Source organism: Micropterus salmoides, unplaced genomic scaffold, assembly GCF_014851395.1.
Source record: "Micropterus salmoides isolate LMB-PRFRI ecotype aquatic unplaced genomic scaffold, ASM1485139v1 Ms_hic_scaffold_13, whole genome shotgun sequence".
In the NCBI taxonomy this organism is placed as follows: domain Eukaryota; kingdom Metazoa; phylum Chordata; class Actinopteri; order Centrarchiformes; family Centrarchidae; genus Micropterus; species Micropterus salmoides.
In genome coordinates this window covers 9,818,190-9,841,210 of record NW_024040374.1, presented here as the reverse complement: position 1 = coordinate 9,841,210, position 23,021 = coordinate 9,818,190, and the positions used below count along the sequence as shown (strand labels likewise).

The 23,021-nt window shown below is 39.9% G+C and overlaps 1 protein-coding gene across 5 annotated transcripts in view; it reads right to left on the bottom strand.

The window, feature by feature from the left end:
- csnk1g2b (casein kinase 1, gamma 2b) overlaps positions 1 to 23,021 on the bottom strand; it is a 42,621-nt gene that overhangs the window by 4,310 nt on the left and 15,290 nt on the right. For 3 of the 5 annotated variants that reach the window (XM_038715413.1, XM_038715416.1, XM_038715414.1), the window contains exons 3-9: positions 13,491 to 13,560; positions 4,053 to 4,201; positions 3,200 to 3,434; positions 2,619 to 2,704; positions 848 to 932; positions 602 to 750; positions 243 to 326 (exon numbers count right to left, since the gene is read on the bottom strand). In XM_038715413.1, the coding sequence (XP_038571341.1) occupies positions 243 to 326; positions 602 to 750; positions 848 to 932; positions 2,619 to 2,704; positions 3,200 to 3,434; positions 4,053 to 4,201; positions 13,491 to 13,560 (858 nt within the window). The remainder of the gene's footprint in view (positions 1 to 242; positions 327 to 601; positions 751 to 847; positions 933 to 2,618; positions 2,705 to 3,199; positions 3,435 to 4,052; positions 4,202 to 13,490; positions 13,561 to 23,021) is intronic. The other 2 variants (XM_038715415.1, XM_038715417.1) reach the window with 1 other exon arrangement.

Genomic DNA, 23,021 nt, shown 5'->3' with positions numbered 1-23,021 from the left:
TAACAAAGTATTTGAGGAAAGGTGATGTCAACCGCCAAGCAGTCAGACTGTAGACGGGAACAGGAATGAAGGAGGAACTGAACGGCAGCCATTTTCTCCAGGAAGCTGATTAAAGTTGGACACAACAAGAGCAGCCTGGCAGAGGAACTTGAATGACAGGGTTGGCTGGCTTGTCGGTCAGTTGGTTGACAGATTGGTGGGTGGGTGTGCTGTTTGTTGTGTTTTAATGCTGATGACCTCACCTGGTTTTTGGTCTGCTGTTGTGCTTTGTCTCTACTGCTGGGCTGCACGGGCGTGTCACTGGGGATGGGGCCTATCGGCGTGGGCTACAGGAAAAACAAGGACAGCACCAAAAAGACAATTTAAAGGAAATTAATGACTGAAATGAAAACTACGTTGTTGTACTTAGCAAAAAGGTAAAAATATTCAACACCCACAATGTAAGTAAATTTACAAAGCAGGGTTTGCAAAAAGAATTTGTCAGTGACAAATAAATACAGTGAGAGCAATAAAGCAACTGCAGTCGTCAGACTCGATCAAATCAAAGGATTTCAGAGGGAAAAGAAGGGGAGGATAAGTGGATTCAGTAAGAGCCACTCACAAGTGATTTGCCGACCCAGTCATATTCATAGTCAAAGACATAGCCGTTCCTGTCAAACAGGTCAGTGAAGAGCTTCCTCAAGTAGTCATAATCAGGCTTCTCAAAGAAGTCCAGCCTCCTCACATACCGCAGGTAGGTGGCCATCTCTTCTGTAGCAAAAGAGAAGATATTGTTAAATTAGAAACCAGGTTGGAGGAAGAAATTAAACAACACATCAGACAAAGGAAACTGGTTGGTTTTACTGACCAGGGAAGCTTTCACAAAGCACTTCAATGGGCGTCGCCCGTTTGGTGTCCCCAATTTTCTGATATCTCTCCTTTAAAGTGTCCGCCTAGAAGGGAGACAGGAAAAAATACATATTACACTCAAAATTTTATCAAATATACAGGTGCGGCTGTATGCACAGCACTGGGGCCTTGTGTTGGTGAAAATCGCATTTGTCTGCCATGGTACTGCACTCATGGAAACCCTTGTTCGGTACAATTCTAGACCACTTTTGTCACCAGCTACGGCAGTGACTCAAAACAGGACTTGTAGCATTACAACTATGTAAACAACAGAACAGCAGTCACCACAACAACTGCAATTGTGTCCATGTCAGAGGATTGAGGTGTCAATTCATGTCCATTATGTCACCTGTCTCCAACCATCCCAGATTCATCCCACAATTTTTATACTTGACAAAGAGCATTATCTTGCAGTAAGTCACCTTGGGGCCACATACTGTAAATTCCCTGAATGGATAATTATTTTCTGCTATGATATAATGTGGCATCACAGTCTCAATCCATAGAAGTGAACAGACCTACTTCATACTAGTTGAAAGCATCTGAAATGGTTTCACTTCACCCACTGGCCTGTACATTTTAGGTTTAGAAAAGTTCTCATATTGTCTTGTGTTGTTCGGGCAACACACTCAATCTACCATTGTTGACTACCAACAGGGATTCACTAGACCAGAAAAACTCCATACAGGCGTGTGGACAACTCATTGTGAGTTTCATATTTGGTCACTGTAGGACCTCATTGTATTTTAATGCTAACTGTCATGCTGTGTGTTGGTGAGAACTTGTTTTGGCCTGAGCCACCGACATCCCCCACATTCATGCATCCCTCACATTCATCTACCACAATCTTCCTCCCACGTAGCAAATGTTCAGATGAGGCGTCCTGTCTTCTAGTTCGTTCTATGTACACCTTTGATATCAATGACTTTTAAAAGCCCTGAAACTCTGTGCAGCTATAACCTGCCCTCCAGGAGCTTGTCCTGTGCTTCTTTAAGCTTTCTCAATTCACTGTTGAAATGCAAAGCATTGTCACATGTGACTGTTCATGTAACATCACATATGCAAATATGAGGGAGGGCCCACATCCACAGGGACAGTCCCTATTTTCTACTCACTGATGTAAATATTTGATTGTAAGCACCTCAGGTGAATCCAGTCATGATATAATAAAAACAAGTGGTGTGAGGCCGAAATGCACACAGAAAGTCTTTAGGATATCAGAGAAGATAATCAGTTACACTTCTAGTTACTGTAGATCTGTAATGTAACATAGTTTTGAAGAATTTAAAAAGGAGTTTAAAAAAGGTGTAAAACTCTGGTCTGTGGTTTTCAGGTGATCTGGGGGGACCAGCTTTAGCCTTTGCTGCCATCAGCTGTAATAACAGCAGCAGCAGCAGCAGGAACTCAATAGTAGAAACTATATTTCATGATCTTTCACAAACAAACAAGTGCGATCAATAATGATTTGCAAATTAATGGATTTGATGACATAACAGTTTGTTGGCAAGTGGGTACAACAGATACATCAGTTGGGAGACCAGTGTGAGAGGATGAACTCCAGGCTCTCTGCTCCTAAGGTCATGTGAATGATAGATATGAAGGAGATACTGAATTGAGGAGCACAGCACAAAAAGGTGCATCTCTATGCTGAGCATTAAGAGGATTGAAGGGGCCTGATGTAAATCAGTATGTGTCTATATTTGGATGATGTCAAACAAAAGCCACAGTACCTTCAGGCCCTGCCAGGGGAGGCTACCTCGGAGGAAGTACATGAACATGTGACCCAGTGCCTCCAAATCATCCCTTCTGCTTTGCTCTGTAACAAACAAAAATTAGGTTACCTGTGAGAAACCAGTTCATTTTATAGCCAGCAGGCAAGGTTAACAGGCGGCTGGGCGGTAGGAAATACAGCACGACTGCACAATTATCTAGGAGTTATAATTAACCATGTACAGTATCAAAGGCCATGATTAAGCCATAGAGAGCAAACAGTCTGAAGATTTAAAATCCCGAAAAACACTCCACCCAGTGATAAGCACTCTGAGAAGTAGAGGGGAAGATCTAATCAGTTCATTAGGGAAATCACCTCCTGAGGTGACTGGTTGGATTTAAAAATTGCAGACTGTTTACTCTCAATGGCACATGGCTGACAACCCCTGCCACAGAGGAAACAGCAGAGTGAATGAAGAGGAGATTTTTCTAAAAAATTTTTTTACATCTCCATTAAACTGAATGTAAATGGAACCAAAACTTGCCTATGTGCATTTAAAGGGCTAATCAAACCACAGCCATGTTCCTGAGAAGTTCTTACCCTTTCCCAAATGTGTGTTAATGCTCATGTAGCGTGCTGTCCCAGTCAGACTCTTGTGCTCCCGGTAGGGGATGTGTTTTTTGGTCTCGGGGTCTATGTACTCTTTGGCCAGACCAAAGTCAATGATGTGGATTGTGTGCTGCCTCTTGCTTCCTGGCCGCCCAACCAGGAAATTTTCAGGCTTCACATCTCTGTATATCAGACTCTTGGTGTGAACATACTCCATCCGCGTTATCTATAAGCACAGTAAATAGATATAGATTAGCATTTGGAATTTTAATCAATCAACCGTCCTGGCATTTAATACATAAAAATATTATGACAACAAGAATGAAAACTAAGATTCAGGGCTGCAACTAACGATTATTTTCATAGTCTTCTTTAGTTGTTTGGTCTATAAAATGTCAGAAAATTATGTCGATCAGTGTTTCCCAAAGCCCAAGATGTTGTCCTCAAATGTCTTGTTTTGTCCACAACCCAAAAGATATTCAGTTTACTGTCATAGAGGAGTAAAGAAAAAAGAAAATATTCACATTTAAGAAGCTGGAACCAGAGAATATTGACTTCTATTTCTAAGAAATTTACTAAAACCAAGTACCAAAATAGTTAGTGATTAACTTAGTAGTTGACAACTAATTGATTAATTGCAGCTGTGGAAAGTATATGAACATATACTTTATTTCTATTCCCATGTGTTCACCCAAACACACAGACCTGACATGTTCACCTTGTTTAGCATAAAGCACCTTAGAATTCCCTCCAAAACAAAAACATAGCCTATTCAAGCTGCACTATATTTTCCGTAATGCTAGCTTACATTAATATAAAGCTGCTCTCCTCTTTCAGGCCTTACCAGCTGTATGGCTATCATGAGGACGGTCTTGAGGGAGAAGGTGCGGTCACAGAGGTCAAACAGGTCCTCTAGACTGGGCCCAAGCAGCTCCAGCACCATGGCGTTGTATTTCCCGCAAGGACCAAAGTAGTACACCTGAGGGATTCCCTCTTTGAACAGACAAAAACACAAAGTTAGTGGACTGTAGTCAAATATTGCTCCATCAATTAAATGATGATGTTATTGAACAATCTTTCTCTTTAATGGGTACTAAATTTCTACTCGTCTCACAGTGAGTTGGTTACTTGATATGCAGACAAGGGGGCAGAGGGTTTAGAAAACTGCAAATACACTAGTATTTGTGATATATCCCATATTTTAAAAAACAAGGTTGAATCAAATATACAACACTGCAATGTTTTACTGTATTCTTGACATGGAAACATGAATAAGCTTTTGAGGTCATTAATACTTTGTGACGCAAGTGCACTGTTTCACAACTTTTTGTTGCCCAAGCTCCCTTTTCTTCTGTCATCTTTGGGTTATATAAACCAAAACTAACACAAAACATTATTTCACCAGTGTTGCCATTTTGTAATTTACTTAAAACTTAACTAACTGAACTGAATCATCATGCTGGTTTGTTGATAAAGTGCGGAGGAGACGCTTCACTGACAAACTACACTTCAGTTTGCTTCCCTCAACAGGTTTTTCATAAACAAGGGTGGCTTACAGATTCTTCCCCTCTGCAGTAGGATTAAAGGGAAAGGTGTCTAATAGAAACACCAGTGACGGTGAGCAGCACACTGACGACAACTGTAAATACCCTTTGCTACTGGAAACCACCACACCCATCTTGAGGTAATGTGTATGACTTCGAAAGAATGTGGATAGATCAACCCGGCAGCGTGTTCTATCGTTATGTATATCAGAGGGAAAACTGGGGTGTGGCCGAACACAACAGTATGTCCTTCTGATGGATCAATAAAGCACATACTAAGAGTACCGTTAAACAGTTCTAATTTTGCAACAAACAACAACAACAAAATGAACTGCTGAGGCCTGCGAGGAACCAGCATCATATTTCATACTCTTAAATGACGTGAAATACCTCTCTGGAATAAAGTAATGCTACGTAGACACAAAACCCAGACTCATTCATCTGGCATAATAATCTGTCAGCCCCCCGCCACTGAAATTTCAGGTTCTAACTTTCTTTTTGTTTGCCTGAGTATCCACTACTATCAACTGTCAGAAAAGTAGCAGCCTAACGCTTCTCCCACGATCAACCACAGTCTTTGCTACCAGGTTAGTACATGTCCAACTGGTTGTATCACCAAGAAGCCATCCTAACACCTTTGAACCATTCTGTGGTGCCAAATGCCTACAGTAGTATGTATATACTCTATATCTCCCTGAAAGTTCACCAACCATGCAAAACCAGAGCTGAGAGAGAAAGACAGTGACACAGACAGATAAACAGCCAGTGAGATTAAGATACAGATTAAAAAACAGGATAGAGATTGACAGAATGGGCAAGCATATTTGTACTGGGCTTGTCTGTAATAAAAAATAAATGTGTGATAGTGATAAAGGAGAATTGAGAATGGGCACAGCACTGTGTGTACAAGCACTCAGTTTGGATTTGGATTTACCTGATCACCCAACAGGGCAGCAGGACACACTGCGCATGCATGAATGCAAAGTGACACACGTACTCTTATACATGTATGTACACACACACACAAAACACACACCTGTCTGCCCTTTAGTTTCTAGGATTTTCCTGGTAATGATGCCCCATGACAGATGAGGGAGTGACTAGAGATCACTGGGAGGCTGACTCATCAAAGCTTGGCCCAAATGCAGAGGACATTTAAAGCAAATTCTCACAAGGGGAAAGCACAGAGTGTATTATGATCTTTTGTTGGTAAATGTGAGCAAAGATTGGCACTGGGAATGGCTGGTGGACCAGGGCACATTTTTGGGCTGAGACTGTGTGAGATGTGCAATTCAGTGACAGCCAATAAGCAAACTGAATCACTTCTGTGATGACAAACAACTCTCATTTGAACTATTATATAAAGTTATCTAAAATACATCTGTGTTCAGCATTATGGGATTTGCTCTGGTTTCACTGAAAGCTAATGTCCCGTGTGTTCTGAAAGATGCTGTCTTGACAATTTGAGACAATCCAACCTATTGTATCTGCAGGCAGGCCTGGCCAGGCGACGTAAGAGGGAAGGCTGCATCACGGCAGCTGAAGACAATGTTACCCTACAATAAATGTCAGAGTTAAGGGCCAAAGAGGAGAAGGCTGAAGGAGGGAGGAGAGAGGAGACGGCCACAGAGGAGAATGCATATTAAAGATTGGGGGGGGAATAAAAAATGTTTTTATTAAGTTAATAATTCATTCTACCAGATATTTGCTGCTTTTAACCTCTGCAGCTCCATAAGAATTCAGTCAAGCAATGGTTTAGCTTATTTTAGAAAAACTAGGGCATTTTCTGACTCACAATTTCATGCATTCATTCATAGCATGCAAAACCAGTAATGTGTAGTAGAGGTCGACCGATTAATCGGTCGGACGATTAATCAGACGATTTTTGGCATTTTTTAACATAATCGGCATCGGCCAATATCCAAGTATATCAAGCCGATTATTAGGCAGGCACATCTGTGGGCAGCCTAGTGTTGTCGTGGAACACGTGTTTGACGCGCGCTGCCGCTAGAGTCATTGTCCAGCTGAGTGAGCAGCAGACCTCATCCAGTGCCTAAGGAGCTAACGGCAAGGATTCAATTCTTATTACTCCTTTATATTTAATCAAAAACTTTTGATATGTTACTGCCAACTTCGAGAAAAAACCTGAATAAGACACATGACATTCGGCTAATTTGGATCGTAGTTGAAGTTGCATTATCACAGAAGAGTTGCTATCATGTCACAATAAGTAAGCAATAATTTTGCAATTACAGAGTGAATCTGAGACTTTTATTTGTTCTGTTTGTGTGTCTTATATTTGAGAGGGTTGTCACTCAATGCAGAGAAATAAGTAATAAAAAAAGAGACCAACGCACTATAGGCTAGTGACAGACTGGCTTGGCTTTGCTTTGCTAACGGGTAGCTACAGACAGACCCGGTGCTAATACGGCACTGGAACCTTAACGACCGTTATCTACCGCACCAAATATCAACGCGGATTTCTGTGCTTCAGTTCGGTGCAAATAGAGGTTAAAAACCAAGCAAATATCGGCCAAAATAATCGGCAGCATTAATCGGCCATCGGCCGACCCGGATTTCAAAAGATCGGTATCGGTATCGGCGTGAAAAAAACCATATCGGTCGACCTCTAATGTGTAGATAGAAATCAGATAGACTAGACATCAAGCAATGGTTTATATTATGTTCCACAGCTGGCCTAATCTTCTTTCTTACATTGCATCCTCTTGAGTTTTGACTGCTTGACATAAATACATTGCGTTGTATAAGCTGAAATATTTATCATTCAGTCCTACTAACATGGACTCAAAGTTTTGTCAAGCCATAATTTCAAACAAGTATAACTGTGAAATAATAATGTCACAAATTAATCAATTTCAAAAATTGCATTATCTTGCCATTGTGAAATGTGACGATTTATGGCATGCTACTTTTATAAATCATGACAAAATATTTAATTTACTAATAAGTGTCATAATATATTTTTGCAACTTCATATTTTTATTGTTACGTGTTATTTGTTGCTATAGTGCATCTATCTCTCTGGTGTACTTTCTGATGACAACTTCTTTTACTCCTGAGGATAATCCTACAAAAATAAATTGATAATAAACTGATTTTTTTCCCTGTAAAATAGAAAATAAGAGACCATGATTTGCATGAAATAATATTATCAACATAGACCCTGTATCACTGACGTGGCATATGACTAATAAATTAACCTTGATATCACGCCATCAAAAGCCTTGATGGGGCTCATGAATATTCATAGGCATGCTGATACACATCACTGAGTAATATTCAAGAGAAACAGTGAAGAAGAAACCGCTTACTCCCAGGGTGACTAGTACCTGCTTCAGCACATTTGAATATGACAATTAGTAGTGCTGCTGTTACTACCAAGAGCAACTGCAAAGCCAGGTCTATTGTCGATTGCTGGGAGGCCGGATTCTTCTCAACAGCTGGGATCTGTTCAGGACAGGAGAGAATTAACAGTGTGCAGCTAAGCTCCTCCTGGGCCTTAAGCGCTGAGACATATTTGAGGCTCTTGGGTTGTTCAGGACTAACAGGGTCATGTGCCCATTTAGCCAAGTTGACAACATAAGTAGATTTAATCTATCGCCTTGACTCCTCCCATGCTAGACCATCGACTTTGTATAAAGATGGATGACATGACAGCTCCCCAGAAGTAAAGCCCAAACATCTCGATCGCTGGCTGCAGTATAGTATAGTACATCCGCCCCCTCCATGTTAACAGATTAGACAGAGGCCAATAAACATGTCAAATAAATTTTGGGTTTAATTAGTTACTTGCCGCTATAAAGCTGAGACCTGCTCGTGACTGAGTCGATCGGTTGCACTATATGTTCAGGATCTCGATACTGCAACTCCAACCCAGATCACTACAAAAAAAAATTTACAGTGTGAGGAAGTGGAGACGCGCCATCCACCTTTATATACAGTCAAGTGAGCCTTCCTGTCATATCATCGTGAAGTAGCCAGTCATCAGTTGGAGACAGGACCTCTCTGCTAGGGCTGGACGATATGGCCAAAACTATTATCACAATAAAAAGTTTCACGTCTTTCGATATCGATAATTATCGCGATAAGTATCAAATAGTTATTTCTTTCAAGTTCAAAGGCAGATTTTTCTCCTGAGTGAAAGTTGAAGAAACCTGACGGTTAATTGTGGTTTAAAGCTTTTTTCAGTCCTTTTTCCTCAACAAAATAAACATCTTATTAAATAAATTAAGTCCTAATTCAGGTATGTTTTAAGTGAATCAAATCAAACATTTATTGAATATTTATTGAACATTTGTTATATTGTTATTGAAAAAAATTATATATTTATTGTTATTGTTTTATTGTCCAGCCCTACTCTCTGCTCACTTGTAAGTTATTTTGTAGCTCCATTTTTAGATGATAGCTAATATAATAGAAGTGCCTCTGTCTCTGGCTCAGTCGATGTATAACCTTAACACCTTAAATATATTAAGAATCAGCTTTTAGCAGAATCCATTGTCAATTGATTTTTGTTTTTTGACCATTTTTAGTGCTTTATCTCGGCAGCTTAATATTCTGACTCTGGTTCAAACTATCATGTGGCTAGTGAAAGGCTAAAACATTATGGGAGGGAATTTAACATTCATCATTAATTGTGTCCATTGATTTCCACACAGTCATTGTCTGCCAGTCACAGTTTGGCAACATTATGTGACACGTCACACCAGCTGACTGATCCTGAACATTTTTTGATAATAGTTTGCACAGGTCAATCTGAAACCACTAGTACTATATGAAGATTATGATACAGGACGTGGAACAAACAAGTATCATAGAGATTTCTTTCTTTTTGTAAATACCCTAAGACCCTAGACTGGGCTCTGCTACTGAACATGTTAATCTGAATATTTATATTGTTGTTTTACCATGTGCAATTTTCCTACCCAATTTGGTTATCCTACCTATCATATTTCCTGTCTCTTGTTGTATGTAAGGACTAGGACAATTTTTATATATTACACAACCCCCTCAGTCAATAAGACTAAAGCTGAAGGCCAGCAGTGGTCTCAGTGGAAGGAATGGTCATTATATGTTTAATGCACCAGAGGAAAGCCTGGACTATAGAGGAATCCTTTGCTATGATCAGTAGAAATGACACAGGAGATGACAATTAAAGTTACTGCTGAGTTTATGTATGTGTGGACATGTATTGTGTAAGATTAATCTCAGAATGACAAATTAAAACATGTAGCCATAAAGAAAAATAAGCCACACTCAGTAAGCAACACACATTCAAGCGTTTCTCTGAACTGTGCTGGCAGCACACAGTTAATCGTGGAGGCAGAGGATCCTGTGGCTAGGGAAGCTATCCAAATAGACACACCATAAAGGCCCAACTGCTTGTAGAGGGCCACCTATAAATATCCAAGGGCTGCCCTAATGCCCCACCTCCTTATCAACAGTGTAGGCCTGTTGCACTGGCACAAGGAGCCAAGAAGCTGGCACGTGTCACGAAATTAGACCATGACATACACACTTATCAGATGGAGAAGGATCACTGCAACAAGAAGACTGCGCCACTGGTAATAGTGTGTGTGAATAACAAACACACATATACATACAAGCATACACACATAAATATATAACACATGAGTTTTCAAATCTGTACTGTTATACAGTCATCATATAGATCCCACGATCACACTGATGAACACTTCTCTCATACACAGACCTTAAAGGGGAAATACACACTACATCACTTTTTGCATCATCGTCACGATTCTTGTTGGCATATGATGGTTCCAACAAAATTCTATCAAGCTCCTCTCCTGTTGAATTAGGTCCCAGTTTGGTTTCAGGAGGCAGACACCATCTTCACATTTAAGGGTAGGCTCAAGACTTTTCTCTTTGATAAAGCTTATAGTTAGATCTGGCCTAGGTGAGCCTGAACTTTATTTGTTATACTGCATAGCTGTAGAGTCTGGATTCTTAGTTGTAAGACACCTAATGCCCCCATGTTCATGCTCAACACCTGCTGTTAAACCTATTATTGCTATTTGTATTATTTCCACTACCATTACTATTATTTTGTATCTCTGTGTGGAACTTGCATGGTGCCACTGTGTGTTCTGCTCTCTTTTACACCTAACCCATCCCCCCATCTAAGTTTGGTTCAGCCAAATTCTCTGGCCCTTCCTAACCATGACAAAATAAGAAAGACCCCGAGGTCTATCACATATGATATCCCCCTCCCTCTGACTGGGCTAGCAGTTACCTTGCCACGTATAAAGAGCACAACCCTGGATAACTGTAGCTCTAGTTTGTGCCTCTCACACATAGCTACTGGTTGTGCTAGCATTAGCAAGCCTCACAGGTATAGTGGGGGAAACAACATTGTACATGTGTGGTTAGGTCCGACAACTCTACCTCACTGTCCATGCTGTCCACACTGAGGCCTCATCCACACTACTCCCGTTTTAGTTTACAAACGGAGAATTGAAACGAATACGATCTCCGTCCAGACCAGCGTTTTAGCTGCTTTTTGGAGTTTATCTCAGTCTACATTAAAACAACTGAAAACGCACATCTATTGGCCGTTCAGGTACACTGGGCATGAAGCAAATGGTCTATTCCGTAGTTACAGAAGATTTGGCAAAAGAATAAATAAATACAGAGGAAGAATCAGAACAGGTTTTTTTTTTGCATGCACCAATAACGAGCTGGGACCGTTACTGAATGTAACACGGGAGTGTGGCGGAGGAAAACAGACTGGGAGTCGTCGCAATGTAAACAGCGACATACATAGTACAAGTGTAGGCAGATAAGTGTTATTTGCACGATCTAGAATATTTTAATAAAAATACCAAGTCAAAAACCTAGCCTGCATGTCTTTGGACAGTGGGAGGAAACCGGAGCACCCGGAGAGAACCCACGCGGACACGGGGAGAACATGCAAACTCTGCACAGAAAGTCTGGGGGAAACTGGGTTTGAACCCACGACGTCCTTGTTGTGAGGCGACATTGCTAACCACTGTACCACCGCGTACACCCCCGTAGCAAAACATCTCCGTTTTAATTCGAAAACGCAGTAGTGTGGATGGGGCCTGAGATGTGGTCTGTCAGTCTCCTCTGTCTCCTCCAACTACCCTGTTGCATTTTTTTTATTGCTGGGAGGGATGGTTCTGACAGAACTTGAGGGAGAAGTTCCCCTTTAACAGACTAAGTTAGCTTACTTTAGGCTAAATTATGTAATAAAATGTCAACTGAGACTTTGTACCTGAATTTACGCAATTATAAAGGACTTGTCTGGGAGAAGGGACCAAAAAAGAACAGATGGGACATGCAGATGTGGGTGGTTGCAGTGCAAAATGTAGCATGAGTGGGAGACTGCATAGACATCTTGTCTATACCTTTTGCTCTCATCAGTTTTGACTAAGTAAAGGTGACATGATTGCATATGGTTTCTGATTTAAAGAGTATGTTGAGCAACACATGCATCTACACAAACATGACAGGTGAGCCCTTTCAAAAACAACCCGCCAGGCAGTGCTGTGAAAAAAGTCCCGGTCCCTCCCGACCATCTGACTCTGCCTTCGCTCTCACCCTCCAACTAGCTGCCCAGCCAGACCAGATCAAAGAGCTGCTGCCCTGGAGCCACAGCTCTGCAGCATAGTACATGTTCTGGACAGTGCTATAGGAGAGGAAAGACTCTGGGTACTGTAGAGGTGGGATTAGAAAAAGGCTTTCATAGAAAAGGCTTTCCATTGGCATCCATGTGGAAAGATAAACAAACACACACTGTGAAATTTAGCCTCAAGTAGATGGGAAGTTGTGGGAGTTGTGTTCACTTGTCTGTTTATATGTTATATGTCCAAATGCAGATCAATTTGAAAATCTATCCTTTCCTCTCAAATTTTGCCTTCCATCCACACTACCCTTGCAATTTTTACATGCTAAAACTGTTCTTTTCATTGATAGATTCTGTGAATCTGAAAACAAACGTCTCACACTGCAGAGCAGAAAACTGGGCTTTTCTAAAATGAGCACAATATGTGCTGATTGGATGACGACAGAGGAAGACAAATCACATTTGTATTCACTCAAGTTCATTTATCAAAAATGAGAGCCATATCATTTGTTGCAGAATATAATTGTTGATGTAAATAAACTGTCTCACACAAGCTTTAAACCAGTGGCATGTCATAAAAAAATGTCCAAAAAAAAATCCACTCAGCCCAGTAAAATCAACATTTAGCCAACTCCACATTAGAGTGTCAACATTTTAGGGGTTAAACCTTTGTCCTTTTCTTTCTCTCACCCATTTGTTAACTTGTTCTCTTAAAAGGCATCCATTTCCATGCTGCCATTATTCCTGATTACTAACGCCGGTGAACCTGTCGCTCTCATGAGCCTGCCCCATCGTCTGTAAACTGTGCATTAGATTTAACATGAGTCAATCTAACTAAATAAAAAACACATTTAAATCACTGTGATAATAATTATATTCCCTTCTTTAATATCTCAAACACAAAAGCCACCTGAAAACATGTGAGTGGAATACGTTATCACCTTAATCCACCTTAGGGGCACAGGATTGTCTGTGTGTATATTTCTGAATATCAAGTCTGAGTTTTCTCGTTCCTGTGCAGCCCAATCTAATGTGAAAAGGCCCATTCACAACTCATTATGGTGCTGTCTATCAGAGACCAATAATTGACAGACTGCATCTCTCTTACCTGAATTTCCCAATTGTTTGTAAAATCTGTATTCCAAATGGAGTTGTGGTGCCCTGGACTTTATAGGTTCCTGAAAGAGAAGACAGAGAGAGAAAAGAGAGAGAGTGAAATATTACATACCTCACAAATCAATTAATGCAAAATGTCAATATACTTTATTAACAATGACATGTTGCTTGTTTGGCTCTGTTACCCACAAAGGGAATTTATTCACAATGGAGAAAACAGAACTTTATGTATTTGTAAAATATAAAAATAATAAATAAAACTAAATTTAAAAAACTCATTTGAGTAATTCTGAAACATTAATACTTGAATGGCTTTGTGTAGTGTAGACTCACTATAACACCACAAAAGCTTTCAAAAGAGCTTTACCTCAAGTGAAGAAAGTAGTTTCTGAATGACAACCTATCTTATTTTAATGTCTAATAGAACTTTACTTAATTCTCAGGTCAGACTTGTGGGATGTGAGAGGATAAAAAGCAGTTCCAGCTGGGGACCAGCAGGCTTTTATGATGACATGGCTGATAATCAACCCACTGGGACATATTGTCCATTTTATTGCTAGCTCCAGCTTTACAACCTAAAATGTAATCTGATTAACCCCACTCTCGTGATGACAAAAGTATTACAGACTTATAGACAAACGTGAGGAGTAAAGAACAAACACACACCCAAGTTAATTCCTTCCCTTAATCTTCCGTAGCTGGACCACAGCCTATGTTAAAGCCTTTGACCACAATATCAGTAAGCAGTCCCGTTTTCACACACTGCCAACCAATACTGGCTTTACAAAAAAGGTCCACAGATTATTTACACATTATCCTGTTAGTGAAATTGATAAAATAAGCTCCTATATTCCTAACATTAAGAAACAGCCAAATATACGATTTATCTCCATCGTAAGTCAGTAGAATGTAAAAGTTGGTGATATCTGCATTTAAAAACAGTGGGACCAGGACTCGAGACTAACAGCGTCCTGTCGTCTTGGGGACGATAGAAGATGTGTTTGGGACGAAGCGAAATATTCTGTAGGACGCCTCTAGGACAAAAGGGTTTGTGTAGACCTATGTCTTTATTTATTACGATCACTTATCATCATCACAAATAACAAACTGAACCGACCGAGCACTGACTACAACGGAGGCCGTCTTCTCACACTGTTACTACAGTCATGCCAGACTCACACAGCAGGCTAGCTGTTCACCTGTTCCCGCGGGACAGGTCCATCTGTCCTCTCAGTCACAAACGGCTTGCTGACCTCTCAATCGCGCTGTGTAGGCTAGCGTTAAGCGCCACACATCAATCTTGTCATGCAGTGAAAAACAAATCAATATTCTGATAATGGCTAGCGGCGAGAATCCACTCCACTCAGCTGATGAAACTCAGCATACAGCATGATCGTAAAGTAACCCGCACGCACTGAGACGCAGCCAGCAGACTCACTGGTAGAGTTTTGCATTATAAACATCTAAAAGCTGAAGCACAATCTGGCTCTGTTTGGGACTGTGAACTGCACTTTATCGGAGCTGCAGACATTAACATGAGGATTTGCGCTGAGATGTCTGCCTGATTGGCAGTGTTGGATTCGGTTTGTACGGTTTGAAGTGCAGTGCACTTGTCTCATTCAGTACAGTCTGAAGGGGAGCACAGCAGAGTATAGGTCAGGTAGACTTTTAAAAAAAGATTATGAATTCTCATTAAATAATGATGTTAGTCTCATAATATTACGTTATGAACATGAGCAGAAAAGCTTGCTGAAACAAAGTCCAGGAGTTTATAACTAAATTGAAATTAAATAATTTATCATCATCGAGGTAAAAAGGTACCCCAACAGATAACTTTTCAGTTTTGTTTATAAATCTTTTTAAATCATTTATTTTGTCACTAACAACTATAGAGGATAATAAAGTAAAGAAACAACATTTAGATTTTGTGACACTTTACGTTAATTTCAGGACGGTTCCGTGACGGAGGTCAAAAAAGTTAGTCTGGAGCCCTGTGTGGGACAATTGACCCTTCGCTAAGCCATGCTCCTCTTAGTTACTGTTGCTAAGTCCGACAAACTGTTAGACCTGTCGGACTTTATTCTATTACTGAACTCCATTTATTGGAAAGATATGGCAAAAGAAAGCTAGAAAACAACGCCTTTAGAGTTAATTATAGTCAATAGAGCGCAGTCATGAAAGTGTCGGACCTCAGTTAGAGCGAGTCCTATACTACACTGTGATTGGCTAGCTGCATATCTGGGGCGTGGCTTAGCAAAGGTCAATTAGTCAGGAATGACACACAGAGTGTGAAGCTTGCCTAAAATTGTATTTTGCCTAGCAACTTAGGTGGTTGAAGTGAGATTTAATCTGAAAAGTTGTTACCCTGGTGCATCTAATACCAAAGCAATTTATTTTAAATTATATAAATTCAAAGCTGTTAAGCTCCCACATTCACTCCATTAGGCCTTTATCAAATTTCTCCTCCAGTGTTCTGCTAACACATAAGAGTGCGCACACAAAGTATGAGCCGTGTTCAACACAAAAAGGGACTTGCCATCCTTTTACGATTATGGGTAAGGTATGATGAGCTCTGTGGTTTCACTTCAAGGTTTAATCAAAAAGATTAAAACAAAAGAATTGACCAACATTGCTTTACAGTGTGCCAAAATATCCCACACATACATTGCTTATTTAATCAATAGTCCTAACTGAGGTAAAAAAAAAAAAAAGAATAATAAAAGGTCTCCTTAGATATTCTTCAATTTTGTCTCAGTCTTCAACAAAACAATACGTGATTCATCAAAAACAATTTAAGCTACGGGAGTAGACAAACAGAGGTGGAGCCCCATGGAGTCCTCTCTATATTGTTTTAAGTAGGTGGGTCTGTGTCACCACAGATGCAATGTTTTTAGTTTTTTTGGTTTTTATTTTATATATATTTATTTTGTATTTAATAATAATAAATTAGATTTATATAGGGCTTTTCTAAGTACTCAAAGACACTTTTACAATGATTTATCACAGTGATACTGAGAATGATTAATCACACCAATATCTGGCATTTTGAGATAATCGCCATTGGATGATGCCTGTACTCACGAGCCCAATAAACAAAAAAGTGTGTGAACACATCTGCAGGCAGCCTCGTCAGTGTGGCTGCTGTGGAATGATGTTAGTAGGCCTATTGTGTATTTGTTTGACACCACAAGAATTAATGTGATTACTTTACATTTTACATTTATCTGACGCTTGATTGCTATTCATGTCAGAGATCGCACGCCTCTGGAGCAACGAGGGGTTAAGTGTCTTGCTCAGGGACACAATGGTGGATGGGGGATTGAACCTGGGTCTCTCACACCAAAGGCAGGCGTCTTATCCATTGCAAGGTATCCATCACTTCCCCATTATTATTCAGTCATTTATTTGTTACAGGGTACTTGGCTATAAAAACGTTTGCAGTGGGGCAACTTTATACGGTATTATTTAGTAATTCATTTAAGAAAGCGTGGGTGGGCTGACGCCTGACGGTTGGGAAATTTTAACATATCACCCAACTCTAGTACATCTTTCAGCTTTTATTCCAGATTGCCAGTCACTGTAGACTTACAATACCAAAATCATCCCCACCTCTGACACTCATCATCTCATCGGGGTACATGAATGAAATTCAGCTTGTTTTCAATTTCTAAATATCATGCGTAATGGCTATAAAACATGTATACATATATACACACATGTATATTTCCCTTCCAAAAATGTTTCAACAAGTTTTGTTTATGAGGTCTCATTTACTCTAGCATAATAGACATTGTTGTTTATCAAATAATCCAGGAAAAGTTATAGATTAGTGAAGTAATGTAACAGATTGCCTTTACTGTACGCTGACTGATTATGCTTACTGTTGTGTGTAGTCACCATTCTGAGCCAGGAAAATCAATGAACTGGCTAATGATAATGATCAGTTTTAATGTTTGCATGTCTTCTGAGGATGGGAAATGCAGGAAATGCATGTGGCATTTGCAGGCAGGAAATATGCAAAGGCTAGCAAGACTTTTAATTTTTATTTATCATGTTCAAATTCATGCAAAATGTTACCCTGTGAAAACAAACTAAAAAATAAACTAAGCGTTTCACTGCAGGGAGCGTTTACAATGCCCAGAATGCATTTCTGTGGCTGCCCACCACACTACTTCTGTTATTCTCAGAAGAATAATCTTATCTATCTCAACACTTACAACAAATATGCTTTAAAGTGACTGCAGTGGTAGGCCTTTACTGAGAGGCTACTTAGGGAAGTATTAATATCAGCAAGGTTTAGTTACTGTACATGACCACAAATAGATTCAATAAAGTGTAACAGATTGCAACATTCCCAGCACTTCATTAAACAGTTTTAACACTTTGATAAAACAGAAACAATGAATGATAAAAAAAGGTCATAAAACCAAGGAGTATAAAGTTGGATTTAAGAACAACAACAGAGTTCTGGCAAATGCTGCAGGAACTATGCAGTAGGACTTAATTATTATTTTCATTGTCATTGCCATCAATCTGTCCATTATTTTCTTGATTAATAAGTTTGTTGGTGAAAAACGTTTCACAAGATGATGTCCTCAAAAATATTCACATTAAAAAAGCTGGAAGAGTATTTTGACTTTTGCTTCTTAAATTATTCTAATCATGAATTGATTATCTAAATAGTTGGTTATTAATAGTTGACAATCGATTCATCATAGCAGATCTACTATGTAGTATGTAACAGTTTGGCTTTGGTTTGCAAGCACAACTAAGACACGGCAGCCATACACAAGTGACACAGTTGGATAGGCTTATAATGATTTGAGCAAAAATATGTAATAAAGATGAATGGGGTGACTACATACATGTTTTTGTACAATCTATGGAAGAAGAGATGCATTCTGCTGCTCCCATATGATGCCCACATGGAAAATATGGATCATATCTCTCTACAGAAACCAATGGGGGATCTCTCTCTCACACACACACACACACACACTAAATACATGGTTTTCTATTATGTAGGGGGGAAAACGATTTTAGCATCCTGCTCCAACATGATGCAAACAAAGAAGAGTGACAGAGAAGTAGGAAGCCCACGGTGCATGCCAGGGGCTAGAAAACGAGGGAGACAGGGAGGAAATACAGAGGAGTGGAAGCCTGTAGGAGGAAGACACGTGACTAGACTGGGAGGCGGAGCAGGGAACTGCTGTAGTGTCATCCACCTCCCACATGAACACGGACAATGAGAACGCCTCAGAAAAGTCAGGCCATGCAAGGGAAGATAGGGAAAGAAAATATTAAATATATAAATGCGTCAAAACAGATGGCACCAAACCACAGGACCCCTTAAAACAGCTTACAAAAGGAAACAGAGGCTTATGGCAGCTTTACGTACTTAGGAGTCATCTCTATTCGCAGCAGATGGGATAAGCTATGGCTGTGTAAATGACCAGGGCCAAGCTGCAAAAGTCTGATGTAACATCTTTGTATATGACAATCACAGCTACTGCCCATATGAAATCATTTTTGATCTGCTCTTTGTGCTGCCATGTTCCTGACATGACACGGCTGCACCCACAGAAGCAATTTTGTAAAAATGGAATGTACTTGGGGGGAATATGTCTCCTATGCATATCTTCAAAATATGAAGTCAGCTACAGACTTCATCTCATCACCTTTTGTGGTTGCATCATGTAAACCTCTGTAGCCTTCTACATAAAGTTAGTGATGCAACATTTGCAGGGCAAAAAAAAAAAAGCAAAAACAGTTTTCTGATAAATTAACAACTTTAACTTCATCTTGTTTGCAATACTGAACTTTTGTTACCCCGTTTGGTGTCATGCAGAGAGCAGCTTTTTGCAAAGTGTGCTGGCCTGTGTCCAGGGCAGCTGACCCACAGGCCAGAAGGGCCCTTCCCTGTCTGACCTGCTGCTACAGTAACCTCTCCACCTCAGCTGTTCCACACTGCAGCCACATGTGTTTCTGTGTATCTGGGTTCAATGTATCTTAAACCAAACTGTTCTTGTACAGTGGGTCTCTGTATGAGACCAGCAACAAGACATGTTTTGAATCTATGACAATTTGAATTCCTGCTTCATGAGAAGCAATTTTCAAGACCACAAAAATGCACTCCAACAAAAATAACGCAACTGTTTTGTTTTGGTGGGGTGAGACAATTCCTCTAGCTTATTCAGTTTAGTGAGTAAAAGGGATATTATGCGATTCTACATAGAGTTTGTTGATAAACAAACTCATGAACCCGAATTTCCATACTGTACTGTACTGTAGAAGGTGTGACAACAAGCATGTCAAAGGCAAAATACTTTAAGCCTAAATCTAAGATACGGAGCCTAGTTTATTTATCCGTAGGATTATTGAGAGGAACTTCAATAGTTACAATTCATGAACAAACACCATCAAACGAACAATGTGTAAGCACACAAACGCAGCATCCAAAACACAACAGAGTAAAAAACTTTTGAGTTTTTTGAAATACAGTGACTGATGACTGAAGCACAGGAGTGACTGTTTATCTCCAGGGCCAAAGTCAATGCTAACTTTGGAGCTAACCTCCTTCACTCTTTATTCAATAGTTGGCAGCAACATGGGAGCTCGTCTTTAGTCTTGAGAAGCTGTGGTCTTTATTCACCAGCCACTGTAACTTCTACTGTACATTTACTGCTGAACAAGCCTTATTGCTGACCTGTTTCTCTCTGTTCACCGGGGCTCCATTCACAAACGCGCTCTGTCTATTCCTCCTCTACCGCACACATACTGACCGCTGCGGCTAAGCTAACAAAGCTAACCAACTGGGATCATCACAAACATGACAACAGACAGACAAGACTGTAATACTGAACCTGTCGTTTATGTGGAACAGCAAAGCTAACGTTAGCCTACTCACCTGTCCAGCAGAAACAGAGCAACCTCCATATCAGTTTTCATTCCTTTCAAATCTCGTATATTTTTCCAGCATTGAAACCCCTTACAGATGTTAACACAGGTCTTCCCTGAGCCTGGTCATATAACTTGTCTCACAATTCCTCAGACCTTTCCCTCTGTAGCTGTTTTTCAGTCACCTTGACAGCTATAGTGTCCCGTAAGAAGTCCAGCATTTTTGAACGTACCGCTGTTTGTTTACATTCTCTCTCCCACTGCTTCGAGCGCGCCACCGCCACCTGCTGCTCGCTCCGAGCAGCTTTGTTTGTGCTGAATTTACAGACCCAGGGGCTGTGTAGGAAAACCGGATTCTTTTTCAGAGCACACGAAAAACAGAGAGCTACCAACCCATGAGGAAATATTTGCCGAATTTAACAAAAAGTGCATTGGATAAGATTCGCAAAGTACCCCTTTAAACAAACCTTTATCAGGTCATCACACTTGAACAGAACAAACATTTTGCTATTTTTGTGCCTTATTTTGCATTTTTAAATGCTCTAAACGATTATTGATATGCAGGCTAGACAGGTAAGATAACAGAAAAGAAATTGACAACAATATTGATCAGTTAGTGTTGGCTGCATTGTTTATCTGTGTTTGTTTGCCATGAAGTCTATACACTTGAACATGCTGTACAGAACCTTGCCAGCTAGTTTTAATCACTACTCAGATCAGCAACAAGTTTAATAAACGTGACCTACATGCTACCAAAATGGTAGCTTCTGGCATTTCTATCCCATACTCACATTTGTGCCTGTAAACAGACAACCTCAACAATGTAGTTGTCCCAAAACCACTACAGCCAATAAGATACAACCATTTCTACAGCCACTATCATTGACTGTCAAATTACGATGACAATTGCAGAGATGATGGATGAGACGGCATGTAAATAGTGGTAACTGACTTATGTACTAGCTGCTGCTCGTAGCTAAAATGCTTACAGATTTGTCGATATTAGCACTAACAGCAAATACAACCCTAGCAGGTTTAAGTTCTGTAGCTTCAATAGCCTGGGGGTGGGTGGGAGATGAAATGTCACATGTCATTTCAATGATCCCTCTTAAGAGTAAATTACTTGAAGCTTGTACAAATATATCATTATGTCATCACAGATTAGGTGGTGGTTACTGTATTTTAACCTGTGGTAGCCTCTACAGCCTTGTGTGGATGGAGCAAGCCATCAGCACCACACAAAGTCCTCTGCCCAGGATTAACCAACTCTGCATATGATGTCATCTGGGCTAAATCTGATCTCTGCTCCGACACAGCTGAGAAAGATCAGAATTGACCTCAGTGACTGAAAAGCATGATGATCACCAAACAAAGAGGAAAGAAAACTATTAATGATGGACACAATGAGAATAACATTAAAGTGTAGCAAATCAACAACTTTAAACTACAGTCATGACATACATTCAAAACAAAAAACAAACATAGAAATTTGCCCTGTTGCCTGTGCAAAGAAACCACCTTCAATTGACCCTTCGCTAAGCCCCGCCCCCCTTAGTTACTGCTGCTAAGTTTGACAAACTGTCGGTGGTGCTACTGTCTATTACTGCACTATCTGGAGAAATTGACAAATTTATTGGAAAAAGCGATCTCAGAAAGAAGCAGACAGTTTTGCAGTTGTATTATACATTTGAAGGTTGTATTCAGACTGACTCAAACTGACTCAAACAGACGTGAAAAAAAATGAAAGAAGCTCAAGCTTACCGATCACACAGTACAAGTGAACCACCACATCCCCCAACGACTGAGAAAAAAGACAACGATATGAACAACAACAACACTGTTCCTGTAAAGCTGGGTAGGCCTCTATTCATTATTACATTAATTAAAAAGCAGAAAAGTAGGGACTTATGTTACATTCAGTAGGAAGTTAGCTAGCGTTAGCTAACTAACATTACATTAGGAACAATCCACAGCCGACATTTTTCTGGATTTATTTCATTTATATTTGACCATATCTTAAAAATACAGCCAAAAAAAAAAAGCTAGAAAACGACACCTTTTGCATTAGAGTCAATGGAGCGCAGCCATGAAAGTGTCAGACCTCAGTTAGAGCGAGTCCTATACTGCGCTGTGATTGGCCAGCTGCATATACACTAATTCTGTTGTTCGCTGTGATCATATTTATTCATCCTGTGACTCAGACATTTAGTTTGCTGCAGTTTAAACTCTGTGGTTGAAAAATATCAACATCCCAAATACAAGTCAATAAAAAAATATCACGATTAGTCAAAAATGACTGCTTACCGGAAAATAAACTGACCACCATTTTGATAACAGATTAATCATTTTAAGCAAAAACTGTAAAATTTGGTTCCAGCTTCGCAAATGAGATTATTTGCTGGTTTTCCTCCATCTTCAAGAGTTAACTGAATACCTTTAGGCTTCGGACTGTTGGTTGGACAAAACAAGCCATTTAAACATGTCAACTTGGACTATACATTTTAACCAACAATTAATTGACTAATTTAGAAAAAAAGTGGTAAAATCAATAATACAAATCACAGCGACATAGCAGTCAAGGTCTAATATATTCATCCTTTTTAATATTACTATTGGTAATTTTGCA